At 39.0% G+C, this 26,881-nt stretch overlaps 1 protein-coding gene across 1 annotated transcript in view; it reads left to right on the forward strand.

Moving 5' to 3' along the window:
* Nucleotides 1-26,881, forward strand: part of GABRG3 (gamma-aminobutyric acid type A receptor subunit gamma3) — an 820,406-nt gene that overhangs the window by 688,417 nt on the left and 105,108 nt on the right. Inside the window, exon 6 of the mRNA XM_052659706.1 lies at nucleotides 9,637-9,774. Within this exon, the coding sequence (XP_052515666.1) occupies nucleotides 9,637-9,774 (138 nt within the window). The remainder of the gene's footprint in view (nucleotides 1-9,636; nucleotides 9,775-26,881) is intronic.

The raw sequence follows: 26,881 nt of genomic DNA on the forward strand, positions 1-26,881 counted from the left end.
AGATGGGAAATCATAAAACTCCTAGGAGAAAACACAGGCATGATACTTTTTGACAAAAATTGCAGCAATATTTTAAAAATCTATCCCCTAAGGCAAATAAAGCAAAAGCAAAAAATAAACAAGTTGAAACTAATAAAACTATAAAGATTTTTACAGCAAAGGAAACTATTAACAAAATGAAAAGACAGTCTACTGAATGGGAGAACTTAGTTTTAAGTGATATGACTTGGGAGATAAGGGATTAATATCCATAAATATAAATAGCTCATACAATGTAAAAAACATACAGTGTGATTTTTTAAAAGGGCAGTAGACATAAATAAGCATTTTTCCAAAGAAGCTATACAGATGCTATATAGAGATGCTAAAGAAGCTATATAGAGATGGCAACAGTCTCATGAGAAGATGTTCAACATAGTTAATCATCAGAGACATGCAAATCAAAACTGCAGTAAGAAACCTCATACACATCAGGATGACTATCATTAAATAGAAGACACATATCAAATGTTGGCTAGTGTGGGGAGAAAATCCCTTGTACACTGTTTGTGAGAATATTAATTGGTATACCCACTTAAAGAAGATTATGATGTTTACTCAAAAGCTAAAAAATTGTTTCCTATGATCCAGCTCTTCCACTCCTGGGCCTATATTCAAAGATAATGAAAACTCTAATTCAAAAATACACATGAATCCTAATATTTGTGACAGCTTTATTCACAATAGCCAAAATATGAAAGTAAACTAAGTTTTCATGAACAAATGAATGGAGAAGGAGAATTTTATATATATATATATATACACAGACACATATATGTATACATACACACTCACAATGGAATTTTAGTCATACAAAAGAATGAAATTTTGCAAGTTGCAACAATATGCTTAGTGAAATATGTCAGAGAAAGACAAACATGGTATGTTATAAGTTACATGTAGAATCTAAAAAATAAAGCAAATGAACTTATAAAACAAACAAAAATTAGACTCATAGATATTGAGAACTAAGTAGTAGTTACCAATGGGGAGGGGGGAAGGAGGGACAAGATAGGTATATGGGATTAAGAGAAACTGACTATTATATATAAAATAAATAAGGTTCTAGGCTATATTGTACTGCACAGAGAACATACCCATTATTATACAATAACTTTAAGTATAATCTATAAAAATTTTGAGTCACAATGTTGTACACCTGAAATTAATACAATATTGTAAGTCAACTATATATAACTCAATAAAAAACAAGTGAAGGGAAAATTTAATAACATAAATATCTCTGGAAAGTTTTCAAATATTTTCAAATGAAATAATACACTTTTAAAAGCACTTATGAATTGGAGACTTTTGTTTCTGGGAAGATAGAGTTGATATCTTTACCTTATTTCTCCTACTAAATACAAAACTCCTGAAAATTATGTGAAACACGTATTTTAAAATTTGAAAGGATGATGAAAAGATGAAGCAGCTGTGGAAAGAAGATAAGTTATTTTACATTAATTCTAGCTCAACAAAAAATCAATAAAAAGAAAAGGAAAAGGGGAAAAAAGGTTGACATCATGTAGTATACATTAATCGGAGAAGGCAATGGCAACCCACTCCAGTACTCTTGCCTGGAAAATCCCATGGATGGAGGAGCCTGGTAGGCTGCAGTCCATGGGGTCACGAAGTCGGGCACAACTGAGCGACTTAACTTTCACTTTTCCCTTTCATGCATTGGAGAAGGAAATGGCAACCCACGCCAGTGTTCTTGCCTGGAGAATCCCAGGGACGGGGGAGCCTGTTGGGCTGCCGTCTATGGGGTCACACAGAGTTGGACACGACTGAAGCGACTTAGCAGCAGCAGCAGCAGCAGTATACATTAACATCACACACTCATGCACACACACACACACACACACACACACACACACACTGATTGCATAGAAACTTGACAATCAAGTAGAAAACCCTTGACCAAAATAATTTCAAAATGACTGTTAATTGAAATATATAATAAAACTATAAAATAATTATAGTTAAAATTGGAAAGTATTTATCTGGGTATACTTTAAGGAATGATTAAACATAAATACAAAATAAATATGGAAGTGACTAATGGGATTAATACTATAAAATTTTCAATTTCAGTATGTCAAATATATAAGAAAAATGCCAACAGAGAGGAAACAATTGGGAATGGGAGGCTTTCTCTAGTCATTCAGTATTACTCAAAAACAGTTACAGTGCCCTTCAAGGATTTTAGAAGAACGTCTATGTGTAGTTCTCCATGATACCAACTACAGTGTAGTGCAATAAGTGAGCAGATAGAGAGCCTAAAGTCAGAAAATCTAAGTTTTTATTCTGGCTTTGTCATAGGTACATGACTCAGAATCTCTGTGCTTCAACTTTCTTATCTGTAAGACAGAGACAGCAATACCTATGCCACTAGGATTGTTGCGAGGCTTACCACATTGAAAGTCTTGAAATATTGCCTGGTGCCTCATTACAGATAGCAATATGATGATGATGGTGGTGGTGATGATGATATTAATGGTGGTGGTAATAGTGATAGTGATTATTACTATGGTAAAGAAGAAGATAGTGAAAGTGGTGGCAGTTGTAATCAACAGGAAGAAGACGCATAGGAAGAGGACTCAATGGCTAAGAAAATTATTGAAATTTTCCTCCCAAATTCACATGCCCTCTGAAACTCCGACTACTTTTGTTCTTTCAAGTTAATGCATGCATCTTCAGAAGAGTATGGTTAATTTCAATATAAATAATTAAAAATGTTTATAGAAAATATTTGTTGTTGTTCAGTCACCAACTTGTGTCTGACTATTTGTGACCCGTGGACTTCAGCACATCAGTCTTCCTTGTCCCACACCATCTCCCAGAGTTTGCCCAAATTAATGCCCATTGAATCAGTGATGCCATCCAATCATCTCATCCTCTTTTTCCCTTTTTTCCTTCTGCCTTCAATCTTTCCCAGCATAAAGGTCTTTTGCAATGAGTTGGGTGTTTGCATCAGGTAGCCAAATTACCAGAGTTTCAGCTTTGACATCAGTACTTCCAATGAATATTCAAGGTTGATTTCCTTTAAGAGTGTCTGGTTTGATCTTCTTGCTGTCCAAGGGAATCTCAAGAGTTTTCTCCAGCGCCAGAGTTTGAAAGCATCAGTTCTTTGGTACTCTGCCTTCTTTATGGTCCAGCTCTCACATTTATACATGACTACTGGAAAGATCATAGCCTTGACAATATGCAACTTTGTTGGCAAAGTGATGTCTTTGCTTTTTAACACACTGTCTATGTTTGTCATAGCTTTCTAGCCAAGAAGCAATCATCTAATTTCAAGGCTGCTGTCACCACCCACATTGATTTTAGAACCCAAGAAGAGGAAATCAGTCAATGTTTCCACATTTCCCCCCATGTACTTGCTGAAGTGATGGGACTGGATGCCATAATCTTAGTGGTTTTTTTTTTTAATATCAAGTTTTAAGCCGGCTTATTAACTGTTCTCCGTTACCCTCATCATGAGGTTCTTTAGTTCCTCTTCATGTTCTGTCATTGTATCATCTGCATATCTGAGGTTGGTGATATTTCCCCAGGCAAACTTAATTCCAGTTTGTAACTCATTCAGCCTGGCATTTCTCAAGATGCCCTCTGTGTATAAGTTAAATAAACAGGGTGACAAAAAACAGCCTTGTACTCCTTCGTATGCATTTTCATAAGAGGATTTTCAGCAGTATTTTACAGAATTGATTCAGTATTCAACCCTGATTTTGGAAAATATTTTTAAAAGCTGTTAGGAAAGCTTTAAATATGTACATATATATATATATGTATATGGCCATGAACATTTCTGGGATAGTAAGGCTCAAATACAAAATTACTCAACCAAACTTTTAGAGTAGAGAGAAATGAATATTTCAGAGGTATCAATATGGCAGGCGTGTAGAGTGTAAAGTTCTAGACATACCTATTCGGATTTGGGGGATATGCTCTTTTTATAATTAGTTTGACATTTCACAAGCTCATATTACAAAATTCTTTCCTAAAGTTTGTATAAGTTAACTGAATATTTTGAAATTTGGCATGATAAAGATAGTAGCTATATGTAGTCAAAGTCACACAATGCTAAAGAGTGTAGAGTAAGGTAACAAAGTTAACTTTGCCACAAACCAAGCCTGTATCTTGGAATTGTCTTTTAGATTATATCTTCTTTTCCAAACTGACAGTTTATATATGATGGATTTGAAATTCCAAAAGAAATCAATAAAATATTCTTCTGAAAGATTTTTAAAACTCTTAAACAAAAATGTCATTTCATATTAAACTATAACCTTTATAAATAACTTAGCAAAAATAGCCTCTTAATTATTAAATGTAGTTAAAATCGGAGTTTTTTTTTTTCTTTTTGCATTTTGGTCAACATCAGTTTAGTATAAGACATTGATTCTAGATGATAAAAGATGAAATGAGAGCTATATTGAGAAATATCTGGTAAGACGAAAGTTAGTGGGCCATGTTTCCCTGTCCATGACCTAAAAATACAGTTGAATTTCTTTTGAGATCATAATTTAGGTGCTATAAAATGCAAACATTTTCACATTTGTAACATACATATAACCATCACCAAAAACAAGATAGAGAATCTGTGTTTTCCCCATCTCAGTGAGTTCATTCATGTCTCTTTCTGTTCTCCAGGCCCACATTAGAGTGATTAGTTTTTAAAATGAGTAATTTGTTCATACGTTGTTCTCTGAACTGTTGAAAATGAAGCAGTTTAGCATAGTAACAACTGTCGTATTTTCCAAATTTCTCTTTACAGCTCTAACATAAGATACAGATTACTTTCATATTTTACATGAGCATGTGAAACTTAAATTTTGTAGGTGGTACTCAAAAGGGACTGAAAACTCCTTTGGCCAGGGGGATCTGATTACAGAACTTCCACAGAACTGGTGAAACAGACTCTTGGAGGGCACAACCAAAACCTTGTGTGCACTGGGAGCCAGAAGAAAGGAACAGTGTCTCCACAGAGACTGAGCCAGACTTGCCGATGAGTGTCCAGGAGTCTCCGGTGGAGGCATGGATAGAGAGTGGCCTGCTGCAGGGTCAAAGGCACTGAATACAAGGGTGCCTGAACAAGTCCTTATGAAGGAGGTCACCATTAGCTTCGGTATCCCTACCATAGTTTGGCTTCAGGCCAAAAAAAGGGGAGGGAACACAAAATTGGATTAAAGATTTACTGATCATGGCCACACCCATCAAAACAAGACCCAGTTGGTCCCAAAATCAGTCTCTCCCATCAGGAAGCTTCCATAAGCCTCTTATCCTTATCCATCAGAGGGCAGACAGAATGAAAACCACAATCACAGAAAACTAATCAAACTGATCACATGGACCACAGCCTTGTCTAACTCAAAGAAACTATAAGCCATGCCACGTAGGGCCACCCAAGATGGATGGGTCAAAGTGGAGAGTTTTGACAAAACGTGGTCCACTGGAAAAGGGAATGGCAAACCACTTCAGCATTCTTGCTCTCAGAGCACCATGAACAGTGTGAAAAGGCAAAAAAAGTATGAAACTGAAAGATGAACTCACTAGGTTGGTAGGTGCCCAATATGTTACTGGAGAAGAGTGGAGAAATAACTTCAAAAAGAATGAAGAGATGGAGTCAAAGCCAAAACAGCGCCCAGCTGTGGATGTGACTGGTGATGGAAGTAAATTCCGATGCTGTAAAGAACAATATTGCATAGAAACCAGGAATTTTAGGTCCATGAATTAAGGTAAATTGGAAGTGATAAAACAGGAGATGACAAGCATGAACACTGACTATTTAGGAATCAGTGAACTAAAAAGGACTGGAACAGGCAAATTTAATTCAGATGACCATTCTATCTACTTCTGTAGACAAGAATCCTTTAGAAGAAATGGAATAACCTTCACAGTCAACAAAAGAGTCCAAAATTCAGTACTTGGGTGCACTGACCAAAGTGACAGAATGATCTCTGTTCATTTCCAAGACAAACCATTCATTATCAGAGTTATCCAAGTCTATGCATCAAACAATAATGCCAAAGAAGCTGAAGTTGAATGGTTCCATGAAAACCTATAAGACCTTCTAGAACTAATACCCCCAAAAGATGTTCTTTTCATCATAGGGGACTGGAATGCAAAAGTAGGAAGTCAAGAGATATCTGGAGTAATAGGCAAGTTTGGCCATGGAGTACAAAACGAAGCAGGGCAAAGGCCAACAGTGTTTTGCCAACACTCTGGTCATAGCAAACATCCTCTTCCAACAACACAAAAGATGACTCTACACATGGCATCACCAGATGGATAATACCAAAATCAGATTGATTAGATTATTTGCAGCTGAAGATGGAGAAGTTCTACACAGTCAGCAAAAAGAAGAACAGGAACTAACTGTGGCTCAGATCACGAACTCCTTATTACCAAATTCAGACTTACACTGAAGAAAGTAGGGAAAACCACTAGACCATTCAGGTATGAGCTAAGTCAAATCCCTAACGATTATACACTGGAAGTGACAAATAGATTCCAGGGATTAGATCTAATATAGTGCCTGAAGAGCTATGGACAGAGATGTGTGACATTGTACAGAAGGCAGTGATTAAGACTATCCCCAAGGAAAAAATGCAAAAGGGCAAAATGGTTGCCTGAGGAGGCCTTACAAATAGCTGAGATAACAGGAGTGAAAAGCAAAAGAGAAAAGGAAAGGTATACCTATTTGAATGCAGAGTTCCAAAGAATAGCAAGGAGAGATAAGAAAGCCTTCCTCAGTGATCAACAGAAAGAAATAGAGGAAAACAGTAGAGTGGGAAAGACTAGAGATCTCTTCAAGAAAATTAGAGATACCAAGGGAACGTTTCATGCAAAGACAGGCACAAAAAAGGACAGAAATGGTATGGACCTAACAGAAGCAGAAGATATTCAGAAGAGGTGGCAAGAGTAAACAGAATTCTACAAAAAAGATTTTTCTTTTCAGTCCATGGGGTCGCAAAGAGTCAGACACAACTGAGTGACTGAAGTCTGTATGTTATTATCCTGCTTATTTAACTTATATGCAGAGTACATTATGCAAAATGCCAGGCTGGATGAATCACAAACTGGAATCAAGATTGCTGGGAGAAATATCAATAACCTCAGATATGCAGGTGACACCACCTTTATGGCAGAAAGGGAACAGAAACTTAAGAGCCTCCTGATTAAAGTGAAAGAAGAGAGTGAAAAAGGTGGCTTAAAACTCAACATTTAAAAAATCTAGGATCATGGCATCCATTCCCATCATTTTATGGCAAATAGATGGGGAACCAATGGAAACAGTGACAGACTATTTTATTGGGATCCAAAATCACGGCAGATGGGGACTGTAGCCACTAAATTAAAAGATGCATGCTCCTTGGAATAAAAGCTATGACCAGTCTAGACAGGATAATAAAAAGCAGAGACAGTACTTTGTGACAAATGTCTATCTAGTCAAAGCTATGGTTTTTCCAGTAGTCATGTATGGATGTGAGAGTTGAACCATAAAGAAAGCTGAGCACTGAAGAACTGATTCTTTTGAACTGTGGTGGTGTTGGAGAAGACTCTTCAGTGTTCCTTGGACTGCAAGGAGATCAAACTTGTCAATACTAAAGGAAATCAGTTCTGAATATTCATTGGAAGGACTGATGCTGAAGCTGGAGCTCCAATACTTTTGCGACCTCATGTAAATAACTGACTCATTGGAAAAGACCCTGATGCTGGGGAAGATTGAAGGAAGAAGGAGAAGGGGATGACAGAGGATGAGATGCTTCGATGGCATCACCAGCTCGATGGACATGAGTTTGAGTATGCGTCAGGAGTTGGTGATGGACAGGGAAGCCTGGCATGTTGCAGCCCATGGGGTTGCAAAGAGTCAGACATGACTGAGCAACTGAACTCAGCAAGTTAATCACAAGCACAGAAATCAGAGCTGTAATAAAAAAAATCTTGCAACAAACAAAAGCCCAGTGCTAGCTAACGTCACAGGCGAATTCTTCTAAAAGTTAGAGATGAGTTAACACCTATCCTGCTCAAACTCTTCCAGAAAATTGCAGAAGATGGGAAACTCTCAATCCCATCCTATGAGGCTACCATTACCCTGATACCAAAACCAGATAAAGATATCACAATAAAGAAAATTGCAGGCCAATATCACTCATAAACATAGATGCAGACATACTCAACAAAATTCTACCAAACAGAATCCAACAATACATTAGAAGGATCATACATCAAGATCAAATGGGTGTTATCCCAGTGATGCAAGAACTCTTCAGTATATGGAAATCAACCAATGTGACAGACCATATTAACAAGTTGAAAGACAAAAAAAAAAAAAAAAAAGTATGATCTTCTCAACAGATGCAGAGAAAGCTTTTAACAAAATTCAACACTGGTTAATGATAAAGACTCTCCAGAAAGTAGGCATAGAAGGAACATACCTCAACATAATAAAGGCCATATACAACAAATCCATGGCAAGCATTATTCTTAACAGTGAGAAAATTAATGCGTTTGGTGCAAGAGGAGCAAAAGCAAGGTCACTGCAGCCACGAAATTAAAAGACGCTTGCTCCTTGGAAGAAAAGCTATGACCAACCAAGACAGCATATTAAAAAGCAGAGACATTACTTAGCCAACAAAGGTCTATCTAGTCAGAGCTATGGTTTTTCCAGTAGTCATGTATCAATGTGAGAGTTGGACTCTAAAGATAGCTGAGTGCCAAAGAATTGATGCTTTTGAACTGTGGTGTTGGAGAAGACTCTTCAGAGTCCCTTGGACTGCAAGGAGATCCAACCAGTCCATCCTAAAGGAGATCAGTCCTGAATATTCATTGGAAGGACTGATGCTGAAGCTGAAACTCCAATAATTTGTCCACCTGATGTGAAGAACTGGCTCCTTGGAAAAGACCCTGATGCTGGGAAAGATTGAAAGCAGGAGGAGAAAGGTTTGACAGAGGATGAAATGGTTGAATGGCATCACCGACTTGATGGATATGAGTTTGAGCAAGCTCTGGGAGTTGGTGATGGACAGGGAAGCTTGGCATGCTGCAGTCCATGGGGTCGCAAACAGTTGGACACGACTTGGCCCCTGAACAACAGCAACAAATTACAGAATATTGTACATCAACTACTCTTCAATAATAATAATAAATATAAATATGTAAATAATAAAAGCTATATATATAATAAAGTTTATAATAAAAAAGTAAATTTGTCTTTCCTGAGATCTGGACAGACTCAGCTCTGGAAAAGTTTAGAAGGTCTGGTGAGAGTGAGCCAGGCAGTTAGATCAGGTCTATAATTTGAATGTCAACTACAACCAAGCCCTCCACATTGAGAGATATATTCTATATTCACACAGAAATGGGTTGTGGCTGTTCACCTTTTGTTGATTGTGAAGATCTGCAGCAAAAATCTTCTGGGTTAAGTAGCCATTTCCCATTCATTTTTGGAGTTTCTATGCATATGAGGAAAAGTTAATGATTAAATATGGACTAAAATGTCAAATTCCTATTAACTGATCAGAATTATAATTTTTACTTTAATGTGTTACAATCCTATGTCTTCAAGCGTTAATATTTGTTTTGCATTTTTAGATGGCTACCCCAAAGAAGAAATGATTTACAGATGGAGAAAAAACTCGGTTGAGGCAGCTGATCAGAAATCCTGGCGGCTTTATCAGTTTGACTTCATGGGCCTCAGAAACACCACGGAAATTGTGCAAACATCAGCAGGTAAGAGATAACTTAAAGAAGTGTAATTCTCAACAAAAAAAAAAAACCAACCCTCTGACTTTTTCCTTGATGCCTAAGGCATATCTTTCATGTAGAATTCCTTCCTATGTGTGTTTTAGCTAATTATACTCAGGCAGCCATGATTCCTAAGTAATATTTGAGGCAAGACAACTGATTTAAAGTCAAAAATGTTCAGTGTTTTAATTGTGATGGGGAAAGGGTGATTAGAATTACCTGACACTTAATTGAGACCATGTTGGCATTAGGTCTATAAATCCTCTCATCACTGCATTATGTCTATAAATCCTCTCATTACTGACCAGATTTATATAAGCCAATTTCGCTAATGGTAAGAGTTCTACAACTTTCCACATACATGACAAACATGAGATACTATATATAATACACAAAATAAAAAGCTGATGTGAAATGTCCTTTGAGTTTCAGTTTCTAGCTTCTTCCTTTCCTTTGAACTTTGTCTCTTTTTCAATATATTGAGCCCAACAATTATCCACCAATTTGGCTTTAAGTGAACATTATATTCATATTATAACATGTATTTAGATGAAAGAGATGCTTCACCTATTAATGTCTTTAAATACACTTTTTTGTTTTATGGATGTTTTTTGTTTGTTATCTGGTAATTCCCAAATAAGAATCTATGGTTCACTATTTTGCAATTCATTTTTTTTCTAACAGGATTTGGGGAATAGATTGGTTTCAAGTCAGTTTTTCTTCTGATCTAGTTATTTGCTAATATAAATAATTTATTGGCTTTTAAAACTCCATAATAATTTGTTTCATATGACTAGATTAAGGTGTAAATTTTAATAAATAGTAAATATCTCTAGTTCATCAGGCACTCTATCAGATCTAGTCCTTTAAATCTATTTTTTGCTTCCACTGTATAATCATAAGGGATTTGATTTAGGTCATACCTGAATGGTCTAGTAGTTTTCCCTACTTTCTTCAATTTAAGTCTGAATTTGGCAATAAGGAGTTCATGATCTGAGCCACAGTCAGCTCCTGGTCTTATTTTTGCTGACTGTACAGAGCTTCTCCATCTTTGGCTGCAAAAAATGTAATCAATCTGATTTCGGTGTTGACCATCTGGTGATGTCCATGTGTAGAGTCTTCTCTTGTGTTGTTGGAAGAGGGTGTTTGCTATGACCAGTGCATTTTCTTGGCAAAATTCTATTAGCCTTTGCCCTGCTTCATTCCGTATTCCAAGGCCAAATTTGCCTGTTACTCCAGGTGTTTCCTGACTTCCTACTTTTGCATTCCAGTCCCCTATAATGAAAAGGACATCTCTTTTGGGTGTTAGTTCTAAAAGGTCTTGTAGGTCTTCATAGAACTGTTCAACTTCAGTTTCTTCAGTGTTACTGGTTGGGGCATAGGCTTGGATTACCGTGATATTGAATGGTTTGCCTTGAAAACGAACAGAGATCATTCTGTCATTTTTGAGATTGCATCCAAGTACTGCATTTTGGGCTCTTTTGTTGGCCATAATGGCTACTCCATTTCTTCTAAGGAATTCCTGCCCGCAGGAGTAGATATAATGGTCATCTGAGTTAAATTCACCCATTCCAGTCCATTTTAGTTCTCTGATTCCTAGAATGTCAATGTTCACTCTTGCCATCTCCTGTTTGACCACTTCCAATTTGCCTTGATTCATGGACCTAAAATTCCAGGTTCCTATGCAATATTGCTCTTTATAGCATCGGACCTTTCTTCTATCACCAGTCACATCCACAACTGGGTATTGTTTTTGCTTTGGCTCCATCCCTTCATTATTTCTGGAGTTATTTCTCCACTGATCTCCAGTAGCAAATTGGGCACTACCAAGCTGGAGAGTTCCTCTTTCAGTATCCTAACATTTTCCCTGTTCCTATTGCTCATGGGGTTCTCAAGGCAAAAATACTGAAGTGGTTTGCCATTCCCTTCTCCCATGGACCACATTCTGTCAGTCCTCTCCACCATGACCCGTCTGTCTTGGGTGGCCCCACATGGCATGGCTTAGTTTAATTGAGTTAGACAAGGCTGTGGTCAATGTGATCAGATTGGCTAGTTTTCTGTGATTATGGTTTCAGTGTGTCTGCCCTCTAATGCCTTCTTGCAACACTTATGAATGTGAGAGTTGGACTGTGAAAAAAGCTGAGTGCCAAAGAATTGATGCTTTTGAACTGTAGTGTTGGAGAAGACTCTTGAGAGTCCCTTGGCTGCAAGGAGATCCAACCAGTCCTTTCTAAAGGAGATCAGCCCTGGGTGTTCTTTGGAAGGAATGATGCTAAAGTTAAACCTGCAGTAGTTTGGCCACCTCATGTGAAGAGTTGACTCATTGGAAAAGACTCTTGATGCTGGGAGGGATTGGGGGCAGGAGGAGAAGAGGACGACAAAGGATGAGATGGCGGATGGCATCACTGACTCGATAGATGTGAGTTTGAGTGAACTCCGGGAGATAGTGATCAACAGGGAGGCCTGGCATGCTGCAGTTCATGGGGTCGCAAAGAGTCGGACACGACTGAGCGACTGAACGGAACTGAACTGTGGGTAAAAAAAAAAACGTATGAAAAACACTCATGACAGATAGGAGCTTTCAGTTTTACTAGAAAAACATGCTAGACATGACAGGTTAATGAGTAAATTAGGAATTTATGTATCAACATTACAAATAGACATATTGAACTCAATTGCTTGGAAGATGGAAGAAATTAGTACTTTTTTAGGAAGAGAAAATTAGTATCTCCCCAAAATTCTTTTACTCACTCATGGCAAACAGAGTCTTCCCATAAAGTCAATAAATGTATTGGCATGATAGAAGAATGTTCTCCATCTGTTCTTCTTAGTTATCATCCCTGTTTATATATGAAGCTTCATGTCATGTTAAATATTTTCACTGTGTATCCTTTAGAAAATAAGCAAAAAGTGTATTATAAATAAGTAAATTTACATTAAAAAATCAAACTCACTTTTCTTCAACAAATCAGAAGCTGTTTGAAGATAAGAGTGAGTGGGCTCCAGAGAGGCACCACTTCCTCCCATGCCTGTCTGCAATAGCTCAGAATGTCCTAAGTCTTATTTCCTGCTGGAAGGTCCTTCATCAGTCATTTATGGTCCCTCTTTTGCACAGTCTTTCAGTTCTCTTTCCCCTTTCTCTTGCATGAAACACAACCCTAGTTAAATCCAGCCCTCTGCCCATTCTACACTTGGGCCCAAACAGCATTATAGGGCAAAAAATAAATACATATTATCTCAATTTAAGTCCTTGGCCATGAATTTCAAGTGAGCCTTAAGGTAATCATATTGTATTTTGCTAGTCCAAAGTTTTTCAAACTTTACTCATTATACTTTATTCATTGTATATTTTTAAATATTTTTTCATTATTATGTCCCTTGGACTATTAATACTACAGATATTCTGACTTAGCTTTTCATGTTCCATGGCCTTTTGGAGGGCTGCTGCTGCTACTACTGCTAAGTTGCTTCAGCCGTGTCTGACTCTGTGAGACCCCATAGATGGCAGCCCATCAGGCTCCCCCGTCCCTGGGATTCTCCAGGCAAGAACACTGGAGTGGGTTGCCATTTCCTTCTCCAACGCATGAAAGTGAAAAGTGAAAGTGAAGTCGCTCAGTCGTGTCCAACTCTTCGCGACCCCATGGACTGCAGCCCACCAGGCTCTTCCGTCCATGGGATTTTCCATGCAAGAGTACTAGAGTGGGTTGCCATTGCCTTCTCCTACATATGGTAATATCCAAGATTTTTCATCTCCCACCGAAAGCAAAATTTTCCTTTAGGGTTAATATCACTTCAATTAAAATGCAAACGCTAGTCTATTTATTCTCCTGCACTCCTAGATGGCTAGTTCCTATTTTGCTCTTGGTTTCAACCTCTGACATCTCTACCTTCCTCCTGATTTTCCACTGGTGATCTTGCCACTAATTCTCGCTAAAATGCTAAAGCGATCAGAGAACATCCAACATATTTGCTTACCTGTTCATGCAGAGTATTGCAGATGAACACCCATTGCTTATCCATATGTGCACTAGGTCCTGCTCCTTCTACCTTATACAAGGGATTGCTGCAATATATCTCCCTCTCTCTTCTGCCACATTTTTACTCTCTACAGTGTCATTATCTCTAAAACTTAAAAACAAGCTGTTGTTTCACAAAAAGTGAAAAAAAAAAAAAAGTTTATTCTGGTTAGGTCTCCAGTAGGCAACAAAGGACACACACAAAGTGGGTAACTAGGAAGAATTTAATAAAAGGAAGGAGCTATTTGCTGCTGGCAGATCTTAGCATATGTTTCAATAAGACATTATGGCAGGCAGACTAATGGCTTCCAAAGAGATCTATGTTTAATCCCACAAACCTGTGAGTACATCGTGTTACATGGTAAATGGCATTAAGGTTGCAGATGGAATTAAGGTTGCTTTCCAGCTGACTTTCAGATGGAGATGCATCCTGGATTAGGGCCCAGTGTGACAAAGCTGGCAGAAGAGAGTCAGACAGAGAAACAACTCCTGAAGAAAAGCACAGAGTTACAAAGCTGCTGGCTTTGAAGTTGGGGTTATCAGGGAACCAGCCAAGTAATGTAGGTGGCTTTAGACGATGTAAAGAGCAAGAAAATGAATTCTAGAGCTTCTGGAAAGGAACAAAGCCCTACTGATTTTAGCCAAGCAAACTACATGCCAGACTTCTGAAGATCTATAAATGCAATAATTTTTGCTGCTTTAAACCACTAAGTGGTTATTTGTTAAACAACAGCAATAGGAATATACAGGCATATTGCTGTAATCTTGAATTAGTGATACTGAGGAGCAGTTACCACTTCAGGGCTGAAGAAACAAGAACAGAGAGTGGTTACTGGAATTTTCCATGAAAGGATTTCAGCATTAGTTGCTTTGCCAGAATATCCATCCAGCCTGCAGTCTTGAGGCAGGTAAGCTAAGAATAAATGCCACAACCTGTCTCTCCTCACAATATCTGTTCCTTCCCTGCAGTTGTCAAGCTCAACCAGAAGCTGAAGTTTGAAAAACATCTAGTGTGGTCCAGCAAGCTAGGGATAAAGCTGGTAGAAATAGTAGAAGGAAGATTTCAAGGGGCAATAGATGCCCAACGCAATGTTATTCCCATTCTGCTTCCTCTACATGCTACTGTCCTATTTGTTCCCTTTGAAGCAAATCCTTCTAAAGAATTGTGTAGTCTCACTGATCCCAGGGCTTCTACCTCAGTGGGCTTTCATTCTAAACTTCTTAACCAGCACTGTTCTCAGCACCTGCCAGAGACCTATACAATGCTTCTCTCACCGTTATTCATCTTTCTCTCTTTTTCCTCTTCTCTTGTCTCCTAGGACTCCTCTCTTGAATATTCTCCCACTGCTGTCTCTCTGCATTTTTATGTTGTACCTTTGCTTTCTCCACATTATAGTCCTTTAAATTGCCCCAGGTCTCTGTTTTCTATCTATACTCACTTCCCCCCTGAGTCTCATCCATACTTCCACGGTGTTAACTTACAAAATTACATATGCAGCCCCAGATCAAATATCTCAGAAATTCCAGCCTTGTGGATCCAATTGCTTGTTCTTTACATGTCCCAAATCAATGCCAATAAGCACTTCCCATGTAGTCTTCCCCTGTCAGATGGTGGCTCCCCCATCATTGGCATGGTTAATCCAAAACCCTCAAGGTCATCATCAACTCTTTTCTTTTTCTTACATTTCATAACTAATGTATCAGAAAATGCTGTTGACTGTACTTTATATATAGGATTTTCTCCCAGTTTTACTGATCTGAGTCACCATAATCTCTTACCTCAATTATAACATTAATCCCCTAATTTGTCCCTTTGGTTCTAGCTTTGACCACCTACAGTCCATCAAAAGATGATTCTTCGTCACTGAGGTTGACATTTCTCTGCTCAGAACCTTCCATGACCCCCTCCCCCTGCTTCTTCTTAGGGCAAATGCCAGAGTCTTTACAATGCACTATACAGCTCTGCATGATCTAGCCTATGATGGTTCCCCACATGTCACCCACCACCTTCTCTCTGACTCTGCTTCAGCCTTACCAACCATGGTCTCACTGTATGGTTTTGGACAAGCTATTTTCTGTCTATGCAATAGACCCCTTCCTCAGGGTTTCTGACTGACAAACTGCATCATGCTTTTTAAGAAATCTAGTCTCAGGAAATATCGTCTCATTGCATCCTATACTGACTACCTTATTAGCACTCTCAACATTCACAAGCTGATCTTATCTACCAAATAACTGTATGCATTTATTGTTTTTATGTTTTGATCTTATTCCATGTAGGGGACGTTGTCCATGTCATTAACTGATTTATATGAAGTATATATATGGGGCTTGACTCCTACTGATATACTCCTAAATGAACTGGAGACAAAAGTATTTGAGTCAAGGAGCTCATTTAGGAGGGATGATACAAGAAATCATGAGATTTGAGTCAGAAAGAGGCAATGGGAAGAGAAAGGAAGTAATATATTTAAAACACTTTCTGTCAGTCAAATGAACAAGTCTTGTAAGTGGTGTGTTATATGGGTTAAACAGATTCCAAAAGCAAAAAGAGAAAGAACTAAGGCCTTTGGAACAATATGTGAGCAGATAAGTAATATAACGTTGGGCACAAGTTGGAGAGAATCATAGGATTTGTTCCAGATTCTGGAGGAAAATTCTTATCTAGGTTGTTGTTGTTCAGTCTCTGAGTCATGTCTGACTCTTTGCAACCCCATGGACTGCAGCTCACCAGGCTCCTTTGTCCACCACTATCTCCGAGACTTTACTAAAATTTATATCCATTGAGTAGGTGATGCTATCTATCCATCTTTTCCTCTGCCACTTCCCTTTCAATCTTTCCCAGTGTAACGGTCTTTTCCAATGAGTTGGCTCTTTTCATCAAGTGGCCAAAGTACTGGAACTTCAACTTCATAAACAGCCCTTCTAATGAATATTCAGGGTTGATTTCCTTTAGGATTGACTTATCTGATCTCCTTGCGGCCCAAGGAAGCCTCAAGAGTCTTCTCTAGCACCACAATTTGAAAGCATCAATTCTTTGGCACTCAGCCTTCTTTATGGTCCAACTATCACATCCATACATAACTACTGAATAAAATCATGTGTCTGTTAGTTGCTCAGTCATGTCCAGCTCTTTGGGACCCTATGGACTGTAGCCTGCCAGCCTTCTCTGTCCATGGAGTTATCCAGGCAAGAATACTGGAGTGGGTTGCCATTCCCTTCTCCAGGGGATCTTCTGAGCCAGGAATCAAACCCAGGTCTCCTGCATTGCAGGCAGAACCTTTACAACTGGAGCCACCAGGGAACCCTGTGGGAGAAACCATAGCTTTGACTATATGTACCTTTGTCTACAAGGTGATGTCTCTGCTTTTTAATATGGTGTCTAGGTTGGTCATAACTTTCCTTCCAAGGAGCAAGCATCTTTTAATTTCATGGCTGCAGTACTATTCCCAGTTATTTTGGAGCCCAAGAAAAGAATATGTCACTGCTTACGCTTTTTCCCCTTCTATTTGCCATGAAGTGAGAGGACTGGATACCATGATCTTAGTTTTTGAATGCTGAGTTTTAAGCCAGTTTTTCTACTCTCCTCTTTTACCATCATTAAGAGGCTCTTCAGTTCCTCTTCAGTTTTGGCCATTAAAGTGGCACATCTGAGGCTTTTGATATTTCTCCTTTGCAATCTTGATTCCAGCTTGTGATTCATCCAGCCTGGCATTTCACATGACATACTCTGCATATAAGGCAGATAAGCAGTGTGAGAATATACAGCCTTGTTGTACTCTTTTCCCAGTTTTGCATCAGTCAATTGTTCCATGTCAGGTTCTAACTTCTGGTTCTTGGCACAGATATACATTTCTCAGGAGACAGGTAAGGTGGTCTGCTATTCCCATCTCTTTAAGAATTTTCCAGTTTGTTGGGATCAAAATAATCCTACTCTTTAGCATAGTCAATGAAGCCAAAGTAGATGTTTTTTGGGGGGACTCCCTTGCTTTCTCCATGATCCAATTAATTTTGGCAATTTGATCTCTGGGTTTTCTTTCTCTTCCAAACCCAGTTTGTACTTCTTAAAGTTCTCTGTTCATGTACTACTGAAGTCTAGCTTGAAGGATTTTGAGCATGATCTTGCTAGCATGTGTAATGAGCACAACTGTACAGTAGTTTGAGTATTCTTTGACATTGCCCTTCTTTGAGATTGGAATGAAAACTGACATTTTCCAATCCTGTGGCCACTGCTGAGTTTTTGAAATTGGCTAACACAATTTGTGCCCCACTTAACAACATCATTTTTTAGGATTTTAAATAACTTAGCTGGAATTCCATCACCTCAACTAGTTTTGTTCGTTGTAATGTTTCCTAAGGCCCATGTGACTTTGCACTCCAGGATATTCAGCTCTAGGTGAGTGATTACACAGTCATGGTTATCTGGGTCATTAAGACCTTTCTTGCATAGATCTGTGTATTCTTGCCACCTCTTGTTAATCTCTTCTGCTTCAGTTAGTTCCCTACTGTTACTGTCCTTTATCATGCCCAAGCTTGTGTAAAATGTTCCCTTGATATCTCCAGTTTCTTTGAAAAGGTCTCTAGTCTTCCCATTCTATTGTTTTCCTCTATTTCTGTGCATTGTTTATTTAAGAAGGCCTTCTTATTTCTCCTTACTATTCTCTGGAAGTCTTCATTCAGTTGAGTATATCTTTCCCTTTCTCCCTTGCCTTTCACTTGTCTTCTTTCCTCAGCTATTTGTAAAGCCTCATGAGACGACCACTTTGCCATCTTGCATTTCTTCTTCTTTGGAATGGTTTTGGCCACTGGCTCCCCTATATTGTTATGAAACTCAGTTTATAGTTCTTTAGGCACTCTGTCTATCAGATCTAATCTTGAGTCTGTTCATCATCTCCACTGTATAGTTATGAGGGTTTTGATTTAGGTCATACCTGCATGGCCTAATGGTTTACCATAGTTTATTCAACTTAAGCCTGAATTTTACAATAAGTAGCTAGTGATCTAAGCCACTGTCAGCTCCACATCTTGATGTTACTGACTGTATAGAGCTTCTCCATCTTTGGCTGCAAAGAACATAATCAACCTGATTTTGATATATTGAGCATCTGAAGATACCCATGTGTAGATTCATCTCTTGGGTTGTTGGAAAAGGATGTTTACTATGACCAGTGTGTTGTCTTGCCAAAACTGTTCACTTTTGCCCTGCTTCATTTTGTACTCCAAGGACAAACTTGCCTGTTATTCCAGGTATCTTTTGACTTCCTACTTTCACATTCCAATCCTCTATGATGAAAAGGACATATTTTTTGTTGTTACTTATATAAGGTGTCAGAGAAGGCAATGGCACCCCACTCCAGTACTCTTGCCTGGAAAATCCCATGGATGGAGGAGCCTGGTAGGCTGCAGTCCATGGGCTCACTGAGGGTCCGACACGACTGAGCGAGTTCACTTTCACTTTTCACTTTCATGCATTGGAGAAGGAAATGGCAACCCACTCCAGTGTTCTTGCCTGGAGAATCCCAGGGACGGGGGAGCCTGGTGGGCTGCCATCTATGGGGTCGCACAGAGTCAGACATGACTGAAGCGACTTAACAGCATATAAGGTGTTGTAGGTCTACATAGAACTGATTAACCTCAGCTTCTTCTGCATCAATGTTTTGGGCATAGACTTATCATAGATTACTGTGATATGGAATGGTTGGCCTTGGAAATGATTAAGATCATACTATCATTTTTGAGGTTGCCCCCAAGTATTGCATTTCAGACTCTTTTGTTGATTATGAGGGCTACTCCATTTCTGCTAAGGGTTTCTTGCCTGCTGTAGTAGGTATAACAGTCATCTGAGTTAAATTCACCCAGGCCCATCCGTTTAAGTTCACTGATTCCTAAGATGTCAATGTAGTCCTGTCATGTTCTGCTTGACCACATCGAATTTACTTTGATTCATGGAACTAACATTTCAGGTTCCTATACAATACTGTTCTTTCATCATTGGACATTAATTTCACCACCAGATATATCCAAATTGAGTGTCGTTTTCACTTTGGCCCAGACACTTCATTCTTTTTGATGCTATTATTAATAGTAATTGCCCTCTACTCAGGAGAAGGCACTGGCAACCCACTCCAGTACTCTTGCCTGGAAAATCCCGTGGACGGAGGAGCCTGGTAGGCTACAGTCCATGAGGTCGTGAAGAGTCAGACCCGACTGAGTGACTTCACTTTCACTTTCACTTTCATGCACTGGAGAAGGAAATGGCAACCCACTCCAGTGTTCTTGCCTGGAGAATCCCAGGCACGGCGGAGCCTGGTGGGCTGCCATCTATGGGGTCGCACAGTGTCAGACACAACTGAAGCTACAGCAGCAGCCCTCTCTCTTTCCCAGTAGCATATTGGACACCTTCCAACCTGGGAGGCTCATCTTCCAATGTCATATATTTTTGCCTTTTCATACTGTACATAGGGCTCTCCAAACAAGAAGACTGGAGTTGGTTGCCATTTCCTCCTCCAGTGGACCATATTTTGTCAGTAATCTTTACTATGACCCGTTCTTCTTAGGTGATCTTGCATGTCATGGCTCATCGTTTCATTTAGTTATGCAACCCATTCATCACAGCAAGGCTCTGACTCATGAAAAGGTTGCAAAATGGTAAATACGACTACAAGTCTAGTAGGTTCTTGCCCTGCTCTGTTAACTTATATGCAGAATACCTCATGAGAAATGCTGGGCTGGATGAAGCACAAGCTGGAATCAAGATTGTTAGGACAAATATCAGCAACTTCAGATATGCAGATGACACCACACCACCCTTATGGCAGAAAGTGAAGAGCAATTAAAGAGCCTCCTGATGAAGGTGAAAGAGGAAAGTTTAAAAGGTGGCTTAAAATTTCATTTAAAAAAAACTAAGATCATGGCATCCAGTCCCATCACTTCATGGCCAATAGATGGGGAAGCAATGGAAACAGTGACAGATTTTATTCTCTTGGCCTCCAAAATCACTGCAGATGGTGACAGCAGTCATGAAATTAAAAGATGCTTGCTCCTTGGGAAAAAAACTATGGCAAACCTAGATGGCATGTTAAAAAGCAGAGATATTACTTTGCCAACAAAGGTCCATATAGTCAAAGCTGTGGTTTTTCCATTAGTCATGTATGAATGTGAGAGTTGGTCCAAAAAGAAGGCTAAGCACCAAAGAATTTATGTTTTTGAACTGTGGTGTTGGAGAAGACTCTTGAGAGTCCCTTGGCTGGAAAGAGATCAAACCAATAAATCTAAAGGAAATCAATCCCGAATAATCCCTGGAAGACTGATGCTGAAGCTGAAGCTCCAACACTTTAGCCACCTGATGCAAAGAGCTGACTCATTAGAAAAGACCCTGATGTTGGGAAAGATTAAAGGCGGGAGGAGAAGGGGATGACAGAAGATGAGAGTGTTGGACGGCATCACTGACTTGATGGACATGAGTTTGAACAAGCTCCAGGAGATGGTGAAGGACAGGGAAAACTGGCATGCTGCAGTGCATGAGGTCGCAAAAAGCTGGACATGACTGAACGACTGAACAACAATTGGTAGGTTCATCAACCATCTCCAAAATGGGGCTGAACAAGTTGACATCATTAGTCTGTGGTAGAATCATGCTAACAGGGTCCTTAAAGCCGCACACACCCAGAGAATGAGACCTGTCAGAACAGACCTAGATAAAGCAGGTTTTAGAATAATGCCTGCCCAAAACTAGATCCCTCCATTCATCGTTCCAAGCCTGTGAATATTTTTTTGCCTTAAGGAAATACAGGTAATAGACTGCACCTGCATTTCCAGAGAGATTCCTGGAATCTTTTAGGACATGAGTTCGAGTAAACTCTGGGAGTTAGTTGGTGATGGACAGGGAGGCCTGGCGTGCTGCAGTCCATGGGGTCGCAAAGAGTCAGACACGACTGAGTGACTGAACTGAACTGATTCTTAGATTCAATTATCTATTAATTCATTTAGTTGCAAAAAATGTTTCATGGAAAAGTTAGAATGTGTTGGACACTTCTTGACCCTGGAGAGCTTCCAGCCTACAACACAGAAGACAAGGAATTAGAATTTACTGAGAGATATGTCAATATAAATGTGTCCCAACAATTGCTGCAGAACTACAGAAAGGAGGAGGGCTCAGTTCTGGCACCCTATGGAAGAAATCACAATGATCAGGATTCTTAGCATCTCTCTACTTCTGCAGGTCACAGTATCCTAATGAGGTACCAAAGTTGGTTATAGCAGAACTGTCTCCTAATCACAGCAATCAATAGGAAACATGCATATTGCACATTCCTGAAGATGTCCACTGTCCCTAAACACAAGGAAAAATTGTGTTGAATAAATCTGTGTTTAAAGCAGCACTCCTCAAATTCCTTTTACCAGAAAATACTTATTTTGTGGAATATCAACAATGGCATTATTAGTCTATAAAATATCACTCTGAGCATTTCATTTATGAATAATAATACTGTTTTATGGATTGAGAAGACATATTGAGTATTTCAGTCATAGCTAAGGATAAAATGCAAAAAAAAAAATAGCCTCACAAAATTAGCATACTAGTCAATAATTAAGTCTATATTTGATTTAAGTAGAATATTTACACATAAATCCCACATGTATCCTTATAGAGGAAAAGAATTCCATTCTGCCACAGAGAATTTTTCAGATTTATTTTTCATAATACATTTTATTATGCAAAATATTTTTTTCAAATGAGTTGATTTATTTTTACCAATACTATGGCCCATAAAAAAATAAAAATTAAAAGACTCTTGTTACTTGAGAAAAAAGCCATGACAAACCTAAACAATATATTAAAAGGCAGAGAAATCATTTTGCCAACAAAGGTCCATATAATCAAAGCTATGTTTTTTCCAGTAGTCATGTACGGATGTGAGAGTTGGACCATAAAGAAGGCTGAGCACCAAAGAATTGATGCTTTTGAACTCTGGTGCTGGAAGAGTCTTGAGAGTCCCTTGGGATGCAAGGAGAGCAAACCAGTCAATCCTGAAGAAAATCACCCTGAATATTCATTAGAAAGACTGATGCTGAAGCTGTAGCTCCAGTTCTTTGGCCACCTGATTTGAAGATATGACTCATTGGAAAAGACCCTGATACTGGGAAGGATTGAAGGCAGGAAGAGAAGGTGGTGACAGAGGAAAAGATGGTGGGATGGCATCACTGACACAATGGACATGAATTTGAGCAAACTCCAGGTTATAGTGAAGGACAGGGAAGCCTGGAATGCTGCAGTCTATAGGGTCGTGAAGAGTTGGACATGACTTAGTGACTGAACAACAACAACAACGATTTTTAAAAGCTTTACAACCATAGTCAATCTTTGTATTACTGCATTTGTAAAGAAAATATCCTTTTGGATGATTAAAAAGTCCAATTTATATGCTTACAAATTAATAGATGTTACATTCACTGTCAGCCATTGATGGGCATTAACTACAACACAATTCTCACAAGCAGGTAGTTGTTGATTATTGACATAATCTGGATTATGTTAATCAAGGAATGGTTTTATTAGTAGAATGTGTTTCTACAAAATAAATAACATAAAAATAAACTCTTTTTGAGATTTCTTTATTTGGTGGTCACTTTTTATGTTTTAATATCTCCAAGTATGAAAACAAAACAAGTCCCTATTCTTACACGAGTTCATCTACTGATAAAAAATATTTGGCTTTTATACTCTTTAAGATCAACATAATTCAAATGGGTTTCACATCGTTCAATATGTTTCCTCACATAATTCTTAGCCTCTATCTATGTAAAATCTTTAGAGTGGCCTCACAAATATCATTTCAGTTTTGGGAGATCTGATCTGATAGCCCACTTAGGGAATTCCAAGTTATCATATGCTTCTTTCTGTAGAAACTCAAAGTTAATAGGATTCATGTCCAGAACTAATGGATCTGAAAAAGAGGTTCTATAATCCCCTTAAAATACTAAAGTAACATCATGACAAATGTTTAACTTTTCCTTGTTGATGAGCTTCTTCATAATTCTTTTTAAGTAAACAAAGAATTTTTATTATAGCCATTCATTTAGCCAAAACCAATTTTGCAGAGAAAACTTAGCCTCTAGTGACAATTAAGGCTTTCAGGAAGGTGCATCAGGAATGAATGAGATTATTTCTAATATATAGAAATTGAGTCCATTGCTGTGGACTCAAGACAGAGTGAAATGGGAGAGTGGGACTGGAGCCCACAAAGAGCTCAAAGTGGTAACATGCCTACACACACGGCTATATGTTATTCTATATGTGTTTTTGTTGTTGTTGTTGTTGTTGTTTGGTCATATCCAGGATGAATTTGGAGAAGGCAATGGCAACCCACTCCAGTGTTCTTGTCTGGAGAATCCCAGCAACGTGGGGTGGAGGCTGGTGGGCACAGCCACCGTCTATGGGGTCACACAGAGTCGGACATGACTGGAGAGACTAAGCAGCAACAGAAGCAGCAGCATGAATTAGGTGTCAACATTTAAGACCACTTGATAAGTATTCATAAAACACAACTGTGCTTTATGGCATTTCACAATGTGAAAGCACCCACAGTGTTCTAATGGCATTTAAGACGATCCTTGTTAAATAACTTTCTTTTTATAAACAAGTGTTAATCCTTGTTTTCAATTTCTTAACTTAATCTGCTGCTGCTGCTAAGTCGCTGCAGTCTATCCGACTCTGTGCGACCCCATAGAGGGCAGCCTACCAGACTCCTCCTCCATCTGGTGATGTCCATGTGTAGAGTCTTCTCTTGTGTTGTTGGAAGAGGGTGTTTGCTATGACCAGTGCATTTTCTTGGCAATATTCTATTAGTCTTTGCCCTGCTTCATTCCGTATTCCAAGGCCAAATTTGCCTGTTACTCCAGGTGTTTCCTGACTACCTACTTTTGCATTCCAGTCCCCTATAATGTAAAGGACATCTCTTTTGGGTGTTGGTTCTAAAACGTCTTGTAGGTCTTCATAGAACCGTTCAACTTCAGCTTCTTTAGCATTACTGATTGGGGCATAAGCTTGGATTACCATGATATTGAATGGCTTACCTTGGAAACGAGCAGAGATCATTCTGTCGTTTTTGAGATTGCATGCAAGTACTGCATTTCGGACTCTTTTGTTGACCATAATGGCTACTCCATTTCTTCTAAGGGATTCCTGCCCGCAGTAGTAGATATAATGGTCATCTGAGTTAAATTCACCCATTCCAGTCCCTTTTAGTTCGGTGATCCCTAAAATGTCGACGTTCACTCTTGCCATCTCTTGTTTGACCACTTCCAATTGGCCTTGATTCATAGACCTAACATTCCAGGTTCCTATCAATAGCAAGAGTTCCAAAGAATAGCAAAAAGAGATAAGAAAGCCATCCTCAGAGATCAACGCAAAGAAATAGAGGAAAATAACAGATTGGGAAAGACTAGAGATCTCTTCAAGAAAATTAGAGATACCAAGGGAACATTTCATGCAAACATGGGCTCGATAAAGGACAGGAATGGTATGGACCTAACAGAAGCAGAAGATATTAAGATATTAAGAAGAGGGGGCAAGAATACACAGAAGAACTGTACAAAAAAGATCTTCACGACCAAGATAATCACAATGCTGTGATCACTCACCTAGAGCCAAACATCCTGGAATGTGAAGTGAAGTGGGCCTTAGAAAGAATCACTATAAACAAAGCTAGCGGAGGTGATGGAATTCCAGTGGAGCTATTTCAAATCCTGAAAGATGGTGCTGTGAAAGTGCGGCACTCAATATGCCATCAAATTTGGAGAACTCAGCAGAGGCCACAGGACTGGAAAAGGTCAGTTTTCATTCCAATCTCAAAGAAAGGCAATGCCAAAGAATGCTCAAACTACTGCACAATTGCACTCATCTCACATGCTAGTAAAGTAATGCTCAAAATTCTCCAAGCCAGGCTTCAGCAATACATGAACCGTGAACTTCCAGATCTTCAAGCTGGTTTTAGAAAAGGCAGAGGAACCAGAGATCAAATTGCCAACATCTGCTGGATCATGGAAAAAGCAAGAGAGTTCCAGAAAAATATCTATTTCTGCTTTATTGACTATGCCAAAGCTTTGATTGTGTGGATCACAATAAACTGTGGAAGATTCTGAAAGAAATGGGAATACCAGACCACCTGACCTGCCTCTTGAGAAACCTATATGCAGGTCAGGAAGCAACAGTTAGAACTGGACATGGAACAGACTGGTTCCAAATAGGAAAAGGAGTCCGTCAAGTCTGTATATTGTCACCCTGCTTATTTACCTTCTATGCAGAGTACATCATGAGAAAAGCTGGGCTGGAAGAAGCACAGGCTGGAATCAAGATTGCCAGGAGAAATATCAATAACCTCAGATATGCAGATGACACCACCCTTATGGCAGAAAGTGAAGAGGCACTAAAAAGCCTCTTGATGAAAGTAAAAGAGGAGAGTGAAAAAGTTGGCTTAAAGCTCAACATTTAGAAAACGAAGATCATGGCATCTGGTCCCATCACTTCATGGGAAATAGATGGGGAAACAGTGGAAACAGTGTCAAACTTCATTTTTTGGACTCCAAAATCACTGCAGATGGTGATTGCAGCCATGAAATTAAATAACACTCCTTGTAAGAAAAGTTATGACCAACCTAGATAGCATATTCAAAAGCAGAGACATTACTTTGCCGACTAAGGTCCGTCTAGTCAAGGCTAGTTTTTTTCCAGTGGTCATGTGTGGATGTGAGAGTTGGACTGTGAAGAAAGCTGAGCACCAAAGAATTGATTCTTTTGAACTGTGGTGTTGGAGAAGACTCTTGAGAGTCCCTTGGACTGCAAGGAGATCCAACCAGTCCATTCTGAAGATCAGTTCTGGGATTTCTTTGGAAGGAATGATGCTAAGGCTGAAACTCCAGTACTCTGGCCACCTCATGAGAAGAGTTGACTCATTGGAAAAGATGGATGCTGGGAGGGATTTGGGGGCAGGAGCAAAAGGGGACGACAGAGGAATAGATGGCTGGATGGCATCACCGACTTGATGGACGTGAGTCTGAGTGAATTCCAGGAGTTG

This window comes from Budorcas taxicolor, chromosome 21 (assembly GCF_023091745.1).
Source record: "Budorcas taxicolor isolate Tak-1 chromosome 21, Takin1.1, whole genome shotgun sequence".
Taxonomy (NCBI): domain Eukaryota; kingdom Metazoa; phylum Chordata; class Mammalia; order Artiodactyla; family Bovidae; genus Budorcas; species Budorcas taxicolor.